The 19341-nt window shown below is 50.9% G+C and overlaps 1 protein-coding gene across 20 annotated transcripts in view; it reads left to right on the top strand.

Moving 5' to 3' along the window:
• The window catches only part of MACF1 (microtubule actin crosslinking factor 1), a 519073-nt gene that overhangs the window by 476051 nt on the left and 23681 nt on the right, over positions 1-19341 (top strand). For all 20 annotated transcript variants that reach the window (XM_075336189.1, XM_075336201.1, XM_075336203.1 and 17 more), the window contains 5 exons: positions 13789-13900; positions 14125-14288; positions 14386-14548; positions 15467-15621; positions 15711-15785. In XM_075336189.1, coding sequence (XP_075192304.1) covers positions 13789-13900; positions 14125-14288; positions 14386-14548; positions 15467-15621; positions 15711-15785 — 669 coding nt within the window. The remainder of the gene's footprint in view (positions 1-13788; positions 13901-14124; positions 14289-14385; positions 14549-15466; positions 15622-15710; positions 15786-19341) is intronic.

The raw sequence follows: 19341 nt of genomic DNA on the forward strand, positions 1-19341 counted from the left end.
CACATGCTGCTTTCCTTCCACATCCCCTTGTAGGGCTCTGTGGAAGTGGGATCCTGCCGGCTTCTAAGCTCTGACGCCGGGCTCCATCCACAGACCCAGTTGAACCTGATGGATATGGAGCAGGAGTACAATCAGGGACAAGGCCCTGCATCATACAGGTACTCTGTGTCCCCGGCAGGCACAGACACACTCCGGGCTGGCTGGGTGTTGTAGTGCGCCGGGGACCGTAACGTTGGAGTTAGTGTTCCTACAGTTTACTGGGGGACTTTGTGTTGTGGGAACGCAGCGCCGACCCCCACTGGATCGGGCGGCGCTGCTGTGACTTGTGGTGCGCCGGGGACACGCCGACCGTGCTTTTACGGCGGCGGCGTTTATAACTTTAGTCCCCGGCTTTTTGCGGCCTAGCTCCGCTTCGTTCCCGCCCCCACCCTGTCAATCAGGGTAGGGGAGAGACGCTGTTTCGCAGCAGCGACGAGGGCTGGAGCCTGATTTACATGCTCCAGCCCTCTCACTAGGCACAGAGGGAAGCAGGCTTCCCGCTCTTAGCCAGGAACGCCCAGGGCCCGCCCCCCCTCCTCTCCCAGGACGCCGGCAGCCATTACATGCAGTCTGGCTGGAGGAAGGACGCAAGGCTCTGGGAGACCTGGACTAGGGGGCTTTTGGCGACCACACACCCGCTCTTAAGCGGGCGGTAAGCGGCATTTCAGCTGGCCCCTCTAGTGCCTCAGTGTGTATTGGTGTACTGTGTCACCAGATATATATATTTATTTATTTCTTGCACTGTGAGGTCGCTTCCTGGCTGGATACCCAGATCGCTCTGAGGAAGCAGCAACATGTCATCCACAAAACGCAAGGCTGCCAAGGCTAGGGCTGTGTACACTGCGTGTGCTGCATGTGGGGCTGCTCTACCAGCAGGCTCCGATGACCCCCATTGTGTGCAATGCTCCGATCCGGTGCTGCTTCGCCAGCCGGAGTCCGGAGAGGTAGTGACCCAGGCTGAGACGCTTGTAAGTTCTGCCCCGGCGCCAGGGACAGACTTTGCAGTTTTTGCTGATAGAATGTCTGTGACTATGACAAAAATCCTTGAAACTTTGCAATCCATGTCTGGGGCTCAGTCTTTGGACTCGGCGAGGTCTCTGTCCTCTGGCCCCCCTCAGCTGGATCCAATCCAGACTACAAGGGGGTCCCCGGCTTCACAAGCTGAGGATTATGACTCAGATGATAGCCCCAGCCACCCTAAGCGAGCTCGCTGGGAAAGACCCTCAACGTCATCACACTGCTCAGGGTCTCAGCGCAATCAGTCTCCCTGTGAGGTGTCTGAAGAGAGTGATCAGGAATCCACTCCTGGAACCCCTCTCAACCTGGATACCCCTGATGGGGACGCCATGGTAAACGACCTCATCTCAGCCATCAATAGGCTGTTAGATATTTCTCCCCCAGCCCCTTCAGCAGAAGAGGCAGCTGCAGAGCAGGAGAAGTTTCGTTTCCTCTATCCCAAGCGTAAATTGAGTGCTTTGTTGGATCACTCTGACTTCAGAGAATCAATCCAGAAACACGACGCTCACCCAGAAAGACGTTTCTCTAAACGTTCTAGGGATACACGTTATCCTTTCCCCCCTGATGTGGTCAAGCGCTGGACCCAGTGTCCAAAGGTAGACCCCCCGATTTCCAAACTTGCAGCTAGATCCATAGTTGCAGTGGAGGATGGCGCTTCACTTAAAGATGCCAATGACAGACAGATGGACCTTTGGTTAAAATCTGTCTATGAAGCTATCGGCGCGTCGTTTGCTCCGGCATTCGCAGCCGTATGGGCTCTCCAGGCTATTTCAGCTGGTTTAGCAAAAGTGGATGCTATCATACATCCAGCAGTGCCACAAGTGGCGTCCCTTACCTCGCAGATGTCTGCGTTTGCGTCTTACGCTATCAATGCGGTCCTAGAATCTACCAGCCGCACCTCAATGGCGTCCGCCAATTCGGTAGTTTTGCGCAGAGCCTTGTGGTTAAGGGACTGGAAGGCAGATGCTGGTTCCAAAAAATGTTTAACCAGCTTGCCTTTATCTAGAGATAGACTGTTTGGCGAGCCATTGGCTGACATCATTAAGCAGTCCAAGGGTAAAGACTCTTCTTTACCCCAGCCCAGAACAAGCAAACCTCAGCAGAAAAAGTGGCAGCAGAGGTTTCAGTCCTTTCGAGGTTCGGGCAAGACACCATTTACCTCGTCCAAAGGGTCTCAGAGGACGCAAAGAAACTCAGATTCCTGGCGGGCTCACGCACGCCCCAAGAAAGCAAATGGAGGAACCGCTTCCAAAGCGGCTACCTCATGACTTCCAGCCCCCTCCCGCCGAATCTCCGGTCGGGGGCAGGCTCTCCCGCTTTTGCGACATTTGGCTGTCACAGGTCAAGGACCGGTGGGTGACAGACATTTTGTCTCGCGGGTACAGAATCGAGTTCAGTTCTCGTCCTCCAGCCCGATTCTTCAGAACCTCCCCACATCCAGACCGAGCAGATGCTCTGCGGCAGGCGGTGGACTCCCTAAGAGCGGAAGGAGTAGTGATCCCTGTCCCTCCTCAGGAACAGGGTCGAGGGTTTTACTCCAATCTCTTTGTGGTTCCAAAAAAGGACGGCTCATTCCGTCCTGTTCTGGACCTAAAACTGCTCAACAAACATGTGCACGCCAGGCGGTTCCGGATGGAAACCCTACGATCTGTCATTGCCTCAATGTCTCGAGGAGACTTCCTTGCCTCAATAGACATCAAAGATGCTTATCTCCACGTGCCAATTGCTACAGAACATCAACGTTTTCTACGTTTTGTGATAGGAGACGACCATCTTCAGTTCGTAGCTCTGCCATTCGGTCTGGCGACAGCCCCACGGGTCTTCACCAAGGTCATGGCGGCAGTGGTAGCAGTCTTGCACTCTCAGGGACACTCGGTGATCCCTTACCTAGACGATCTACTGGTCAAGGCACCCTCTCAAGAGACATGCCAACTCAGCCTGAATGCTACGCTGGAGACTCTACAGTCTTTCGGATGGATCATCAACTTTCCAAAGTCGATCCTGTCACCGACCCAATCACTCACGTATCTTGGCATGGAGTTCCATACTCTAGCAGCGATAGTGAAGCTTCCGCTGAACAAACAGCGATCACTACAAACAGGGGTGCAATCTCTCCTTCAGGGTCAGTCGCACCCCTTGCGGCGCCTCATGCACTTCCTAGGGAAGATGGTGGCAGCCATGGAAGCAGTTCCATTTGCGCAGTTTCATCTGCGCCCACTTCAATGGGACATTCTCCGCCAATGGGACGGAAAGTCAACGTCACTAGACAGGAAAGTCTCCCTTTCCCAGACGGCCAAGGACTCTCTACAATGGTGGCTCCTTCCCACCTCATTGTCTCAGGGAAGATCCTTCCTGCCCCCATCCTGGGCAGTGGTCACGACAGATGCGAGTCTGTCAGGGTGGGGAGCAGTTTTTTCTCCACCACAGGACTCAGGGAACGTGGACTCCGCAGGAGTCCACCCTTCAGATCAATGTTCTGGAAATCAGGGCAGTGTATCTTGCCCTACTAGCCTTCCAACAGTGGCTGGAAGGAAAGCAGATCCGAATCCAGTCGGACAACTCCACAGCGGTGGCATACATCAACCACCAAGGAGGGACGCGCAGTCGGCAAGCCTTCCAAGAAGTCCGGCGCATTCTAATGTGGGTGGAAGACACAGCATCCACCATATCCGCGGTTCACATCCCAGGCGTCGAAAACTGGGAAGCAGACTTCCTCAGTCGCCAGGGCATGGACGCAGGGGAATGGTCCCTTCACCCGGACGCGTTTCAGGAAATCTGTCGCCGCTGGGGAGTGCCGGACGTCAACCTAATGGCGTCCCGGCACAACAACAAGGTCCCGGCATTTATGGCGAGGTCGCGCGATCAAAGAGCTCTGGCGGCAGACGCCTTAGTACAAGATTGGTCGCAGTTCCGGCTCCCATACGTATTCCCGCCTCTGGCACTCTTGCCCAGAGTCTTACGCAAGATCAGATCCGATTGCAGCCGCGTCATACTCGTCGCCCCAGACTGGCCGAGGAGATCGTGGTATCTGGATCTGTGGCATCTCACGGTCGGCCGACCGTGGTCACTTCCAGACAGACCAGACTTACTGTCCCAAGGGCCGTTTTTCCATCAGAATTCTGCGGCCCTGAACCTGACTGTGTGGCCATTGAGTCATGGATCCTAGCGTCTGCAGGATTATCTCAAGGAGTTGTAGCCACAATGAGACAGGCTAGAAAGTCGACTTCTGCTAAGATCTACCACAGAACGTGGAAGATTTTCTTATCCTGGTGTTCCGCTCAGGGAGTGTCTCCCTGGCCATTTGCATTGCCCACTTTTCTTTCTTTCCTGCAATCGGGGTTAGAAAAGGGCTTGTCGCTCAGCTCCCTTAAAGGGCAAGTATCGGCAATATCCGTGTTTTTTCAGAAGCGTCTAGCACGTCTTCCTAAGGTGCGCACGTTCCTGCAGGGGGTCTGTCATATTGTGCCCCCGTACAGGCAGCCGTTAGATCCATGGGATCTGAACAGGGTACTAGTTGCTCTCCAGAAGCCGCCTTTCGAGCCTCTGAAGGAAGTTTCCTTTTCTCGCCTGTCACAGAAAGTGGCGTTTCTTGTTGCGATCACATCGCTTCGGCGAGTGTCGGAGCTGGCAGCTCTGTCATCCAAGGCTCCCTTCCTGGTGTTCCACCAGGACAAGGTAGTGCTGCGCCCCATTCCGGAGTTTCTCCCTAAGGTCGTCTCCTCGTTTCATCTTAATCAGGATATATCCTTGCCTTCCTTTTGTCCTCATCCGGTTCACCGGTATGAAAAGGACTTACGTTTGCTGGATCTGGTGAGAGCACTCAGAATCTACATTTCCCGCACGGCGCCCATGCGCCGTTCCGATGCACTTTTTGTCCTTGTCGCTGGTCCGCGCAAGGGGTTGCAGGCTTCTAAAGCCACCCTGGCTCGATGGATCAAAGAACCAATTCTAGAGGCCTACCGTTCTGCGGGGCTTCCGGTTCCTTCAGGGCTAAAAGCCCACTCAACCAGAGCCGTGGGTGCGTCCTGGGCATTACGACACCAGGCTTCGGCTCAACAAGTGTGCCAGGCAGCTACCTGGTCGAGTCTGCACACTTTCACCAAGCATTATCAGGTGCATACCTATGCTTCGGCGGATGCCAGCTTAGGTAGAAGAGTCCTGCAGGCGGCAGTGACACCCCCGTAGGGGAGGGCTGTTTTGCAGCTCTAACATGAGGTATTTCTTTACCCACCCAGGGACAGCTTTTGGACGTCCCAATCGTCTGGGTCTCCCAATAGAGCGCTGAAGAAGAAGGGAATTTTGTTACTTACCGTAAATTCCTTTTCTTCTAGCTCTTATTGGGAGACCCAGCACCCGCCCTGTTGTCCTTCGGGATTTTTTTGTGGTTTGCGGGTACACATGTTGTTCATGTTGAACGGTTTTTCAGTTCTCCGATGTTACTCGGAGTTAATTTGTTTAAACCAGTTATTGGCTTTCCTCCTTCTTGCTTTGGCACTAAAACTGGAGAACCCGTGATACCACGGGGGGGTATAGCCAGAAGGGGAGGGGCCTTGCACTTTTTGGTGTAGTGCTTTGTGTGGCCTCCGGAGGCAGTAGCTATACCCCAATCGTCTGGGTCTCCCAATAAGAGCTAGAAGAAAAGGAATTTACGGTAAGTAACAAAATTCCCTTCTTTTTACGGCTCAACGCTATAAACTTCTGTAAAGCCCCCAGGTGTTCAAAGTGCTCACCAAACATCTAGAAAAATTATTTGAGGGCTCTAGTTTCCAAAATGGGGTCACTTTTGGGGGAGCTCCACTGTTTGGAGACCCCCTATGGTACCTAAACGTGACATGGCGTCCGCTAATGATTCCAACCAATTTTGCTGTCAAATGGCGCTCCTTCTCTTCTGAGCCCCGCCATGCGCCCAAACAATTACTTTCCACCACATATGAGGTATCTGCGTACTCAGGAGAAAATGCACAATACATTTTATGGTGCATTTTTTCCTGATAGCCTTGTGAAAAAATAAGCTACCTAGTTGAAGCAACCGTTTTGTGGTAAAAAAACAATTTTTTCTTTTCACGGCTCAACGCTATAAACTTCTGTGAAGCCCCCAGGTGTTCAAAGTGCTCACCAAACATCTAGAAAAATTATTTGAGGGCTCTAGTTTCCAAAATGGGGTCACTTGTGGGGGAGCTCCATTGTTTAGGCACCTCAGGGGGTCTTCAAACCCGACATGGCGTCCGCTAATGAGTGCAGCTAATTTTGCGTTCAAAAATTCAAATGGCGCTCCTTCCCTTCCGAGCTCTGCCGTGCGCCCAAACAATTGATTTTTACCACATATGGGGTATCAGCGTCCTCAGGAGAACATGCACAATAAATTGTATTGTGCACTTTCTCTTTTCTCCCTTGTAAAAATGAAAATTTTATGGCTAAAGTAACATTTTTGTGTTAAAAAGTAAAATTTTCATTTTTTCCTTCCACATTGCTTTGGTTCCTGTGAAGCACCTAAAGGGTTAATAAACTTATTGGATGTGGTTTTGAGCAGTGTGAGGGGTACAGTTTTTAGAATGGGGTCACTTTTGGGTATTTTCTGTCACCTCGGCCTCTCAAAGTCACTTCAAATGTGATGTGGTCCCTAAAAAAAATTATTTCTTCGGCGCTCCATTGGGAGACCCAGACGATTGGGTGTATAGCTACTGCCTCCGGAGGCCACACAAAGTATTACACTAAAAAGTGTAAGGCCCCTCCCCTTCTGCGTATACACCCCCCGTGGGATCACGGGCTGCTTCATTTTTATGCTTTGTGCGAAGGAGGTCAGACATCCACGCATAGCTCCACTGTTTTAGTCAGCAGCAGCTGCTGACTATGTCGGATGGAAGAAAAGAGGGCCCATACTAGGGCCCCCAGCATGCTCCCTTCTCACCCCACTTTTGTCGGGTGTTTGTTAAGGTTGAGGTACCCATTGCGGGTACGGAGGCTGGAGCCCACATGCTGTTTTCCTTCCCCATCCCCCTGAAGGGCTCTGGTGAAGTGGGATCTTACCGGCCTCCAGGCTCTGAGGCCGGGCTCCATCCACAGACCCGGAGATCCTGCTGGAATGGAGCGGAGTATCGTCAGGGACAGGCCCTGCAACGTTAAGGTACTCTGTGTCCCCGTACAGTCTATGCACAAACACACTCCAGCGTTGCTGGGTGTGTTAGTGCGCCGGGGACAGTAGCGCTGCGCGCTTGGGCTTTACTCACTGCAGCTTAGCTGAGTGAGTTTATGTGTCGGGAACTACCGCGCCAGCCGCTGCTGGAGCTGCGGCGCGGCTGAGACTTGTGGTGCGCCGGGGACTTTCGCGCTGCCGCGCTTTTACGACGGCAGCGCTTATAAATCTAGTCCCCGGCTTCTGCGGCCTAGTTACGTTTCGTTCCCGCCCCCAGCCCTGTCAGTCAGGGAAGGGGCGAGACGCTGTACAATGATCAGCGCCGAGGGCTGGAGTCTTATTTACATACTCCAGCCCTCTCACTGGGCACAGGGGGACGCCAGTTTCCCGCTCTTGTCTGGGGCACGCCCACGGCCCGCCCCTCTTCACAGGACGCCGGCAGCCATTCCTGCAGGCAATCTAAGCTGGAGAACGGACACAGGCTCTGGGAGACCCAGCAAAGGGATTCTGGCGACCACTTACCCGCTTATGCGGGCGGTAAGCAGCACCTTGGTGCTGACCCCACTATTGCCACAGTGTTTTTTTGTGTACTTTATTCTTGTGCTTATATTTGCAAGACCATACACAGACACACGCCAGCATTGCTGGGCGTGTTAGTGCGCCGAGGACAACAGCGCGGCGCGCTTGGACTATACTCACTGCAGCTTAGCTGAGTGAGTTTATCTGTGGGAAACTGCCGCGCTGGAGGCTGCGGCGCGGCTGAGACTTGTGGCTGTACGGTCGCTTCTTGGCGATATACCCCTAGATAGCTCTGAGGAGACAACAGCATGTCGTCAGCATAGAGCAAGGGGGCCAAGGCACAGGCTTTCTATGCTGTCTGTACCGCACGTGAGGCTGTTTTACCGGCAGGTTCCACTAACCCCTAATGGGTAGAGTCTCTGCTAGTGGTGGCCCAGAGAGGGCCACCTGTGAAACTGTCCAGAGGACAGAGTTTGCAGTTTTTTTGCTGATAAAATGTCTTGGACTATGAACAAAATGCTAGCAACTTTGCAGTCCAAGGCGGTGACTCAGACCAAGGGCATTGTTGAATCAAGGCTCCCCGGTCTCCCTCAGTTGGAACTAATCCGTGCTCCAAGGGGGTCCCATACATCCCAGACTGAAGGCTCTGACACGGACGACAGTCCCAGACAGCCTAAGCGAACTCGCTGGGAGAGACCCTCGACTTCACACACTGGTCAGGGTCTCAGCGAGAGGTTCTCTGTATGATGAGGTAGCTGGTCAGGTTTCTGATCCTGAGACCGCTTTCATTCTGGATGCTCCTAATGGGACGCCATGGTGAATGATCTCATAGCACCCATTAATACACTGGTGGATATTTCTCCCTCAGCCCCTCCAGTGGAGGAGGCAGCTGCAGCAGGAGAAATTCCATTTCAGGTATCCCAAGCGTAAATTCAGTACTCTTTGGGCCTCTCTGACTCAGAGGAGCAGTCCAGAAACGCTACGCTTACCCAGACAAGTTTTTCTCCGCCGCGCCATCCTCCATAGTTGCATTGGAAGATGGGACTTCACTTAAAGATGCCATTGACAGACAGATGGACCTCTGGTTGAAATCTGTCTGTGAAGCTATCGGCGTGTCGTTTGCTCCGGCATTCGCAGCCGTATGGGCACTCCAAGCTATTTCAGCTGGTCTTGCGCAGATAGACACTGTCACACGTACATCTGTGCCGCAGGTGGCGTTCTTAACCTCGCATGCATTGCGACTTACGCTATTCATGCTGTCCTGGACTCTACGAGCCGTACGCCGGTGGCATACGCCAACTCCGTGGTTTTGCGCAGACCCTTGGGGTTAAGGGAATGGAAGGCAGCTCCTGCTTCCAAAAAGGGCTTAACCAGTTTGCCATTATCTGGTGACAGACTGTTGGCTGAGCGATTGGATGAAATCATTAAACAGGCCAAGGGTAAGGATTCTTCCTTACACCAGCCCAGATCAAACAAAACCCAAGGAAGGACAGTCGACGTTTCGGTCCTTTCCAGGCTCGGGCTGGTCCCATTTTTCCTAGTCCAAAAGGACTCAAAAGGCTCAGAGGGGCTCAGACTCCTGGCGGGCTCAATCACGACCAATGAAGGCAGCCGGAGGAACCGCTACCAAGGCGGTTTCCTCATGACTTTCAGCTCTCTCTCTCTTTCTCGCTCTCCGCATCCGCGGTCGGTGGCAGACTCTCCCGCTTGGCGGCATTTAGCTGCCACAGGTCAAAGACCGGTGGGTGAGACACATTTTGTCTCACGTGTACAGGATAGAGTTTTGTTCTCGTCCTCCGGCTCGATTCTTCAGAACTTCCCCACCTCTCGACCGAGCCGATGCTCTTCTGCAGGCAGAAGGAGTGATAATCCCTGTTCCTATTCAGGAACAAGATCACGGTTTTTACTCCAATCTGGTTGTGGTGCCAAAAAAAAAAAAAAAAAATGCCGGCTCTTCCGTTCCGTTCTAGACCTAAAACTGCTCAAAAAGCAGTGTAAACCAGGCGGTTCCGGATGGAATCCCTCCGCTCCGTCATTGCCTCAAGGTCTCAAGGAGATTTGCTAGCATCAAGAGACATCAGAATGCTTATCTCCACGTGCCGATTGCTCCAGAGCACCAGCGTTTGCTGCGATTCGTTATAGAAAACGAGCATCTTCAGTTCGTAGACCTGCCCTTAGGTCTGGCGACAGCCCCACGGGTTTTCACCAAGGTCATGGCTGCAGTGGTAGCAGTCCTGCACTCTCAGGGTCACTCTGTGATCCCTTACTTGGACGATCTACTTGTCAACGCACCCTCTCAAGAGGCATGCCAACGCAGCCTGAACGTTGCGCTGGAGACTCTCCAGAGTTTCGGGTGGATCATCAACTTTTCAAAGTTAAATCTGACACCGACCCAATCACTGACATATCTTGGCATAGAGTTCTATACTCTCTCAGCGATAGTGAAGCTTCCGCGGGACAAACAGCGTTCACTACAGACGGGGGTGCAGTCTCTCCTTCAAGGCCACTCACACCCCTTAAGACGCTTCATGCACTTCCTAGCGAAGATGGTAGCAGCAATGGAGGCAGTCCCTTTCGCGCAGTTTCATCTGCGTCCACTTCAATGGGACATTCTCCGCCAAAGCGATGGGAAGTCGACGTCCCTAGACAGTAACGTCTCCCTTTCTCAGACGGTCAAGGACTCTCTTCAGTGGTGGCTTCTTCCCACCTCATTGTCAAAAGGAAGGTCCTTCCTACCCCCATCCTGGACGGTGGTCACGACAGACGTGAGTCTGTCAGGGTGGAGAATAGTCTTTCTCCACCACAGGGCTCAGGGTACGTGGACTCAGCAGGAGTCCACCCTTCAGATCAACGTTCTCTTGCCCTGCAAGCCTTACAGCAGCGGCTGGAATGCAAACAGATCCGAGTTCAGTCGGACAACTCCACAGCGGTAGCATACATCAACCACCAAGGCAGAATACGCAGTTGGCAAGCCTCCCAAGAAGTCCGGCGGACTCTGATGTGGGTGGAAGACAGAGCATCCACCATATCCGCAGTTCACATCCCGGGCGTAGAAAACTGGGAAGCAGACTTCCTCAGTCGCCAGGGTATGGACGCAGGGGAATGGTCTCTGCACCCGGACGGGTTTCAGGAAATCTGGGGCCTTCGGGGGAGGCCGGACGTCGACCTAATGGCGTCTAGGCACAACACCAAGGTCACGAGTTTCATGGTGTGGTCTTACGATCAACGAGTTCTGGCGGCAGGCGCCTTAGTTCAGGATGGGTCGCAGTTCCAGCGACCCTATGTGTTCCCCCTCTGGCACTGTTGCCCAGAGTGCTACGCAAGATCAGCTCCGATTGCCGCCGCGCCATCCTCGTCGCCCCAGACTGGCAGAGGAGGTCGTGGTACCCGGATCTGTGGCATCTCACAGTCGGCCAGCCGTGGGCACTACCAGACCGGCCAAACTTACTGTCCCAAGGGCCGTTTTCTATCTGAATCCTACGGCCCTGAACCTGACTGGGTGGCCATTGAGTCCTGGATCCTAGCGTCTTCAGGATTATCTCATGACGTCATTGCCACCATGTGACGGGCTAGGAAGCCGACGTCTGCCAAGATCTACCACTGTACGTGGAAGATATTCTTACCTTAGGGCTCTGCTCAGGGAGTGTCTCCCTGGCCATTTGCATTGCCTACTTTTCTTCCTTCCTGCAATCGGGTTGGGAAACAGGTTTGTTGCTCGGCTCCCTTAAAGGACAAGTTCCAGCGCTGTCTGTATTCTTTCAGAAGCGCCTAGCACGACTTCCTCAGGTACGCACGTCCCTGCAGGGGGTTTGTCACATTGTCCCTCCGTACTGAGGCCGTTAGACCCATGGGATCTGAACGGGGTACTAATTGCTCTCCAGAAGCCGCCCTGCGGGCCTCTGAGGGATGTTTCACTTTCTCCACTTTCACAGAAAGTGGCCTTTCTGGTAGCGGTCACGTCTCTTCGGAGAGTGTACGAGCTAGCAGCGCGGTCATCCAAAGCTCCCTTCCTGGTGCTTCACCAAGACAAGGTAGTGCTGCGCCCGATTCCGGAGTTTCTCCCTAAGGTGGTGGTATCCCCTTTTCATTACAATCAGGATATCTCCTTACCTTCCTTTTGTTCTTATCCATTTCATCGATATGAAATGGATTTGCATTGTTGGATCTGGTGAAGAGCACTCAGAATCTACATTTCCCGCACGGCGCCCCTGCGCCGCTCGGATGCGCTCTTTGTCCTTGTCGCTGGTAAGCGCAAAGGATCGCAGGCTTCCAAATCCACCCTGGCTCGATGGATCAAGGAACCAATTCTTGAAGCCTACCGCTCTGCTGGGCTTCCGGTTCCATCAGGGCTGAAGGGCCATTCTACCAGAGCCGTGGGTGCGTCCTGGGCATTACGGCACTAGGCTACGGCTCAGCAGGTGTGCCAGGCGGCTACCTGGGCGAGTCTGCACGCCTTCACCAAGCGTTATCAGGTGCATGCCTACGCTTAGGCGGATGCCAGCCTAAGTAGAAGTGTCCTGCAGGCGGCGGTTGCCTCCATGTAGGGAAGGGCTGTTTTTTACAGTCCAAACTTGAGGTATTAATTTACCCACCCAGGGACTGCTTTTGGACGTCCCAATCGTCTGGGTCTCCCAATGGAGCGCCGAAGAAGAAGGGAATTTTGTTACTTACCGTAAATTCCTTTTCTTCTAGCTCCAATTGGGAGACCCAGCACCCGCCCCTGTTCCTTCGGGATTTTTGGTTGTTCGGGTACACATGTTGTTCATGTTGAATGGTTTCAGTTCTCCGATGTTCCTTCGGATTGAATTTGTTTAACCAGTTATTGGCTTTCCTCCTTCTTGCTTTTGCACTAAAACTGGAGAACCCGTGATACCACGGGGGGGTATAGCCAGAAGGGGAGGGGCCTTACACTTTTTAGTGTAATACTTTGTGTGGCCTCCGGAGGCAGTAGCTATACACCCAATCGTCTGGGTCTCCCAATTGGAGCTAGAAGAAAAGGAATTTACGGTAAGTAACAAAATTCCCTTCTTTGTAAATTTTGTAGGAAAAATGAGAAATTGCTGATGACCTTTGACCCGTTCTAACTTCCTAACGAAAAAAAAAATTGTTTCGAAAATTGCGCTGATGTAAAGTAGACAAGTGGGAAATATCATTTAGTAACTATTTTGTGTGACATATCTCTCAGATTTATGGGCATAAATTTTCAAAGTTTGAAAATTGCGAAATTTTCAAAATTTTCGCAAAATTTCCTAAATTTTCACAAATAAACGCAAAAAATATCGGCCTAAATTTACCACTGACATGAAGTACAATATGTCACGAAAAAACAATCTCAGAATCGCCAGGATCCGTTGAAGCGTTCCAGAGTTATAACCTGTCAAAGTGACACTGGTCAGAATTACAAAAAATGGCCCGGTCATTAGGGTGTTTTAGTGGCCGGGGGTGAAGGGGTTAAACAGAACACTGAGACTATCACAGAGCAGGTGCATTTATACTGAGACTTCATTACACATAGGTGGCTTATATGTATCATCAGCAGTCATTTAGGACAATATTGGATCATTCAGAGATCCTCAATGAACTTCTGGAGTGAGTTTGCTGCACTGAAAGTAAAGGGGATGAATAATATTGCACGCCCCAATTTTCAGTTATTTATTTTTAAAAAAGTTTAAAATAAGCAATAAATTTCGTTCAACTTTACAATTGTGTCCCACTTGTTGTTGGTTCTTCACCATAACATTAACATTTTTATCTTTATGTTTGAAGCCTGAAATGTGGGAAAAGGTTGAAAAATTCAAGGGAGCTGAATACTTTCACAAGGCACTGTAGATATGTGTGTATATTTCTAAATATAACATACACACATCTATATATATATATATATATGCATGTGTGTATATATAATTTTATATATATTTATTTTTGTAAATATATAGTAACATTACAAAATGTGACCATGAAGGTGCCGGTTTCCACAGAGACTGTGCAGAAATCCTACTATTCTTAAAATCATACAGAAGAATGGTGTTCATAGGGGAGCGAATGACATTTGACAAGCCTTGTCTTTATTCTTTATGAAGGTGTTTATGGAGGAAATGACTCAGAAGCAACCAGATGTAGATAGAGTTACAAAGACCTACAAAAGGAAAACCGACCCTAACCACACTTCTTTCAATGACAAGACTCGAAACAGTGAGTGGCCATTGCTGATTCTTCTAATCATGTTATTATGGCGTCATATGGTGTTGTATTTTATTTATTTTAATACAGATGCCAGATATTACATATTTCTCCATCATAGCTATATAGTTGATTCTTAGTATTTACCACTTCTAGGATTATGAGCATTATGTCTATGAGAGAAGGTTATAATTAATATTTGTATAATACATTAAATCTCTTGATTTCCCCCCCAGGAAAGCCTGCAGTACAGTCCACCCCACCTATCTTTCAGGTGCCCTCCCAATCAGAGACCAAGAACCCAAGGATCAATCAGCTGTCTGCCCGTTGGCAGCAGGTGTGGTTGTTAGCATTGGAGAGACAGCGGAAGCTTAATGACGCTCTAGACAGGCTGGAAGAGGTAGGGCGACATAATCTAGTGAACGTTGCGCTTCCCTGCAGATTTGTCACTGATTCGTGAAGGTTTTGGTTGTTAATTTATTATGCTTGTTTTTCAGTTGAAAGAATTTGCCAACTTTGACTTTGATATATGGAGGAAGAAATACATGCGGTGGATGAATCACAAAAAATCTCGGGTCATGGATTTCTTCCGCAGGATAGACAAAGACCAGGATGGCAAAATAACCAGACAAGAATTTATTGATGGAATATTGGCGTCGAGTAAGTATACTGGATCGGGGATGTCTACTTGATGGTGCGGGATATTAAAAAGGGTTGTCCACTACTAGGCCAGCCGCTTCTGATTCCACATGTTTCCTACTACTAGGCCAACCTTTTCTGATTCCACATGTTTCCTACTACTAGGCCAACCCCTTCTGATTCCACATGTTTCCTACTACTAGGCCAACCCCTTCTGATTCCACATGTTTCCCACTACTAGGCCAACCCCTTCTGATTCCACATGTTTCCCACTACTAGGCCACCCCCTTCTGATTCCACATGTTTCCTACTACTAGGCCAACCCCTTCTGATTCCACATGTTTCCCACTACTAGGCCAACCCCTTCTGATTCCACATGTTTCCCACTACTAGGCCAACCGCTTCTGATTCCACATGTTTCCCACTACTAGGCCACCCCCTTCTGATTCCACATGTTTCCTACTACTAGGCCAACCGCTTCTGATTCCACATGTTTCCCACTACTAGGCCAACCCCTTCTGATTCCACGTTTCCCCCAGGTAAAATAAAAAAAGTCTATAAAGTTCTGTACCGGTGTGGTTCCAGCTGTGTCGGGGCTCACGTAACACTAGCCTTGTGTCCAATCGATGCCGACTTCTGTCTCCCCATCTTCGTACACAGGAGCAATCAACAGGAAGTGAGCGGCAACCACAGCTCTCACTTCCAGGTGATTAACTAGTTTGGTATGAAGGGAGGGACACAGAAGCCGGTGCTGATTTGTATGCAGAGCTCCACGAGCCCCGACACCACTGGAATGGCGCCTGCACAAGAGGTGAGTCTAGGCTTTTTTATTTTACCTGGGGGGAAATGAGGAATGAGAAGGGGTGGTCCTAGTAGAGGACATCCCTTTTAAGGTTCATGCCCCCTTACTCAGTTACCAACAATTGATGTTTTCTGCAGAATTTCCAACCACAAAACTTGAAATGACAGCTGTAGCCGATATCTTTGACCGGGACGGTGATGGATACATCGATTATTACGAGTTCGTAGCTGCCCTTCATCCCAATAAAGACGCTTACCGGCCAACTACGGATGCAGATAAGATTGAGGATGAAGTAAGTAAATATCCTCTATTAACAGAGATGGTGTCTTTTTCTAGTAGCTTTTGTATGCCAGTGCTTATGTCTGACTTCTTGCTTTAAAGGTCACCAGGCAGGTGGCACAATGCAAATGTGCAAAGAGATTCCAAGTGGAACAGATTGGGGAGAATAAATACAGGGTGAGTGATGCATTTTGTGTTTTTTTTGTGAAAATAATGACATTTTGGTAGATTTCATCCTTATGAGAGCGGTTATAGTGAGGATCAATCTGATGCGCGCTGACTGTCATTACCCTGTGCCTTGCAGCCTAAGTGTAATTAAAATTTATGAGAGCATCGCTATTTGATAATGTCACCTACAAATTTCAAGGCTTGTCCTATGGTTGAAATTACATTTCTCATTAAATCATACTTTTTTTCAATTGAATTAATTTTAATGATCCTGTGTCTGTGTATGGCTATTATGTACCTGTAACGGTGCCCCCTGGTGTTCATTATATATATTTGATATTTTTTACAGTGTACAAATATTGTGTTGACTACTGGCAAGAAGAAGCCGTTAGTTGTATGATAGTTCTTATTGGTTTTTAGTACAATAATAGGATCTAAGGAGTGACATGCCTCCTTGTGGAGAAAGACAAGCCTGGCATGCCAATGAAAGGAGGCTTATAAGCCATGCTATGCTTCTTTGGGGAAATTAAATATGCAGATTACCTCTTCAGAGAGGAAGAGGACATGAAGTCTAGTGCAATCTATTGAAAGGAGCAGTCCTAAATGTCAATCCACCCTTTAACGAACCTTACCATATGACTTGGGATAAAAGCCAAACTAGAATTTCAATGTGCAGACACGGTGTTTTGGGATGTTGCCCCTCATCAGTGCAAAGCAATGAGATCTGATTTGGCTGTATAAGAGGCACAGTAATAGAAATCGATAGGACTGCACTGCTGAGCATGTGTCTCTACTGGCAGTGGACAGATTAGTTGGACATTTTTAATGTGAATGAATTAATGGGTTATTCCCATCTCCAAGATCCTATCCCAATATGTAGTAGATGTAGTAATAATTTCTTTGTCGCTCCATTGGGAGACCCAGACAATTGGGTGTATAGCTTCTGCCTCCGGAGGCCACACAAAGTATTACACTTTAAAAAGTGTAACCCCTCCCCTCTGCCTATACACCCTCCCGTGCATCACGGGCCCATCAGTTTTTTGCTTTGTGTTGAAGGAGGCACACATTCACGCAAGCTCCACATTTTAGTCAGCAGCAGCTGCTGACTTTATCGGATGGAAGAAAAGAGGGCCCCTAACAGGGCTCCCGGCATGCTCCCTTCTCACCCCACTCTGGTCGGCGGTGCTGTTAAGGTTGAGGTACCCATTGCGGGTACAAAGGCTGGAGCCACATGCCGTTATCCTTCCCCATCCCTGAGGGGCTCTGGGTGAAGTGGGATCCTAACCGGTCACCATGCACTGGGACCGGGCTCCCTCCGCAGCCCCTGGGGGAATCTGACGGACAGGAGACCGGGTATCATCAGGGACAGGCCCTGCTTCTCTGAGGTACTCTGTGTCCCCTTGGGGACGGCGCATAGAGCGCCTGTGTAACAGACGCTGCAGCGGCTGCTGTGTGTTTTGTGTCGCCGGGACTACCGCGCCGACCGCGCCTGTTTGCCGGCCGCGTTACTAACTTTAGTCCCCGGCTTCTGCGGCCTAGTACCGCATACTCCCGCCCCCGGGCCTGCCAGTCAGGGGTAAGGGCGGGACGCTAGACTGGACGTCAGCGGTGAGGGCTGGAGCATACTTAGGTATCCTCCTCCCCCCTCACTGAGCACTGTGGGGCACCAGATTCCCGCACTTTCTGAGGCACGCCCACGGCTCCCTCCTCCTCTGAGAACGCTGGCAGCCATTGTTATCATCACTTCTGCCGGTGGAGAACTTCAGACCGAGCTCCACAGCTCTGGGAGGCCCAGGCAGGGAATCTGGTGGACACACAACCGCTGAGGGCGGTCGGTAAGCCGCACCGGTTACCAGGTGCTGGCCCCCCCCGGGTGCCGAAGTGTATATATATATCCATATATTGTATACATTTGCTCTGTTCGGCCGCATTATTTGCTTTTGGCTATATACCCTCACTGATTGCTCTAAGAGGAGACAACAGCATGTCTTCCGCAAAAAGCAAGGGTGCCAAGGCACAGGCTTATTTTTCAACCTGTACCTCTTGTGCGGCTATGTTACCTGCAGGTTCCACCTACCCTCATTGTGTGCAATGCTCGGCCCCTGTGACACTCACTCAGCCGGAGCCTCAGCCACTGGTGGGACCCTCGGCCCAGGTAGAACCACCGGCTACCACTGTCCAGGTGACAGGGACAGAGTTTGCAGTGTTGGCTGAGAAACTTTCTGAGTCACTTTCACAATCCATGGCTCAGTCTATGGATAGATGGTCTGCTAAGATACTAGAAGCTTTGCAGTCCAGACCGGTAACACAGGCCCCGGGCACTGTTGAATCATTGCCACCAGGCCCCCCTCGGTCGGCGCAGCAAAGTGCTCCTGGGGTGACTCCTAGGTCCCACGGTGAGGACTCCGACACGGACCGCAGTCCCAGACCGGCTAAGCGGGCTCGCTGGGAGCTTCCCTCGACTTCATCACACGGCTCAGGGTCTCAGCATGAGGACTCTCTGGAGGATGAAGCGGAGGTGGCAGATCAGGGCTCTGATCCTGACGCTGCTCTCAATCTTGATACACCTGAAGGGGACGCCATAGTAAATGACCTTATAGCGTCCATCAACCAGGTGCTAGAACTTTCTCCTCCAACTCCACAGATTGAGGAGTCAGCTTCTCAGCAGGAGAAATTCCAATTTAGGTTTCCCAAACGTACTCGCAGTGCGTTTTTCGATCACTCCAACTTCAGAGATACAGTCCAGAAACACCGAGCATTTCCGGACAAGCGCTTTACTAAGCGCCTTAATGACACACGTTACCCCTTCCCCACTGACGTAGTTAAGGGTTGGGCTCAGTGTCCCAAGGTGGATCCTCCAGTCTCTAGACTGGCGGCTAGATCCATAGTAGCAGTGGCAGATGGTTCATCGCTCAAAGATGCCACTGACAGGCAAATAGAGCTCCTGATGAAATCCATCTATGAAGCCATAGGCGCGTCTTTTGCTCCGGCATTCGCAGCCGTATGGGCACTCCAAGCTATCTCAGCTTGTCTGTCTGAGATTAATGCAGTCACACGTGCCTCTACTCCGCAGGTTGTGTCTTTAACCTCTCAGGCGTCGGCTTTTTCGTCCTACGCCATGAACGCCGTCCTGGACTCTGCGAGCCGTACAGCGGTAGCATCCGCCAATTCAGTGGCAGTTCGCAGGGCCATGTGGCTACGCGAATGGAAGGCAGACTCTGCTTCCAAGAAGTTCTTAACCGGTTTGCCATTTTCTGGCGACCGTCTGTTTGGCGAGCAATTGGATGAAATTATTAAACAATCCAAGGGAAAGGACTCGTCCTTACCCCAGTCCAAACCAAACAGACCTCAGCAACGGAAGATACAACCGAGGTTTCGGTCCTTTCGGCCCTCAGCCAGGTCTCAATTCTCCACGTCCAACAGGCCACAGAAGGGCCAGAGGAACTCTGCTTCATGGAGGTCTAAGTCACGTCCTAAAAAGACCGCCGGAGGAACCGCCCCCAAGGCGGCCTCATCATGACTTTCGGCCTCCCCAAACCGCATCCTCGGTCGGTGGCAGGCTCTC

This window comes from Anomaloglossus baeobatrachus, chromosome 2, assembly GCF_048569485.1.
Source record: "Anomaloglossus baeobatrachus isolate aAnoBae1 chromosome 2, aAnoBae1.hap1, whole genome shotgun sequence".
Classification (NCBI taxonomy): Eukaryota; Metazoa; Chordata; class Amphibia; order Anura; family Aromobatidae; genus Anomaloglossus; species Anomaloglossus baeobatrachus.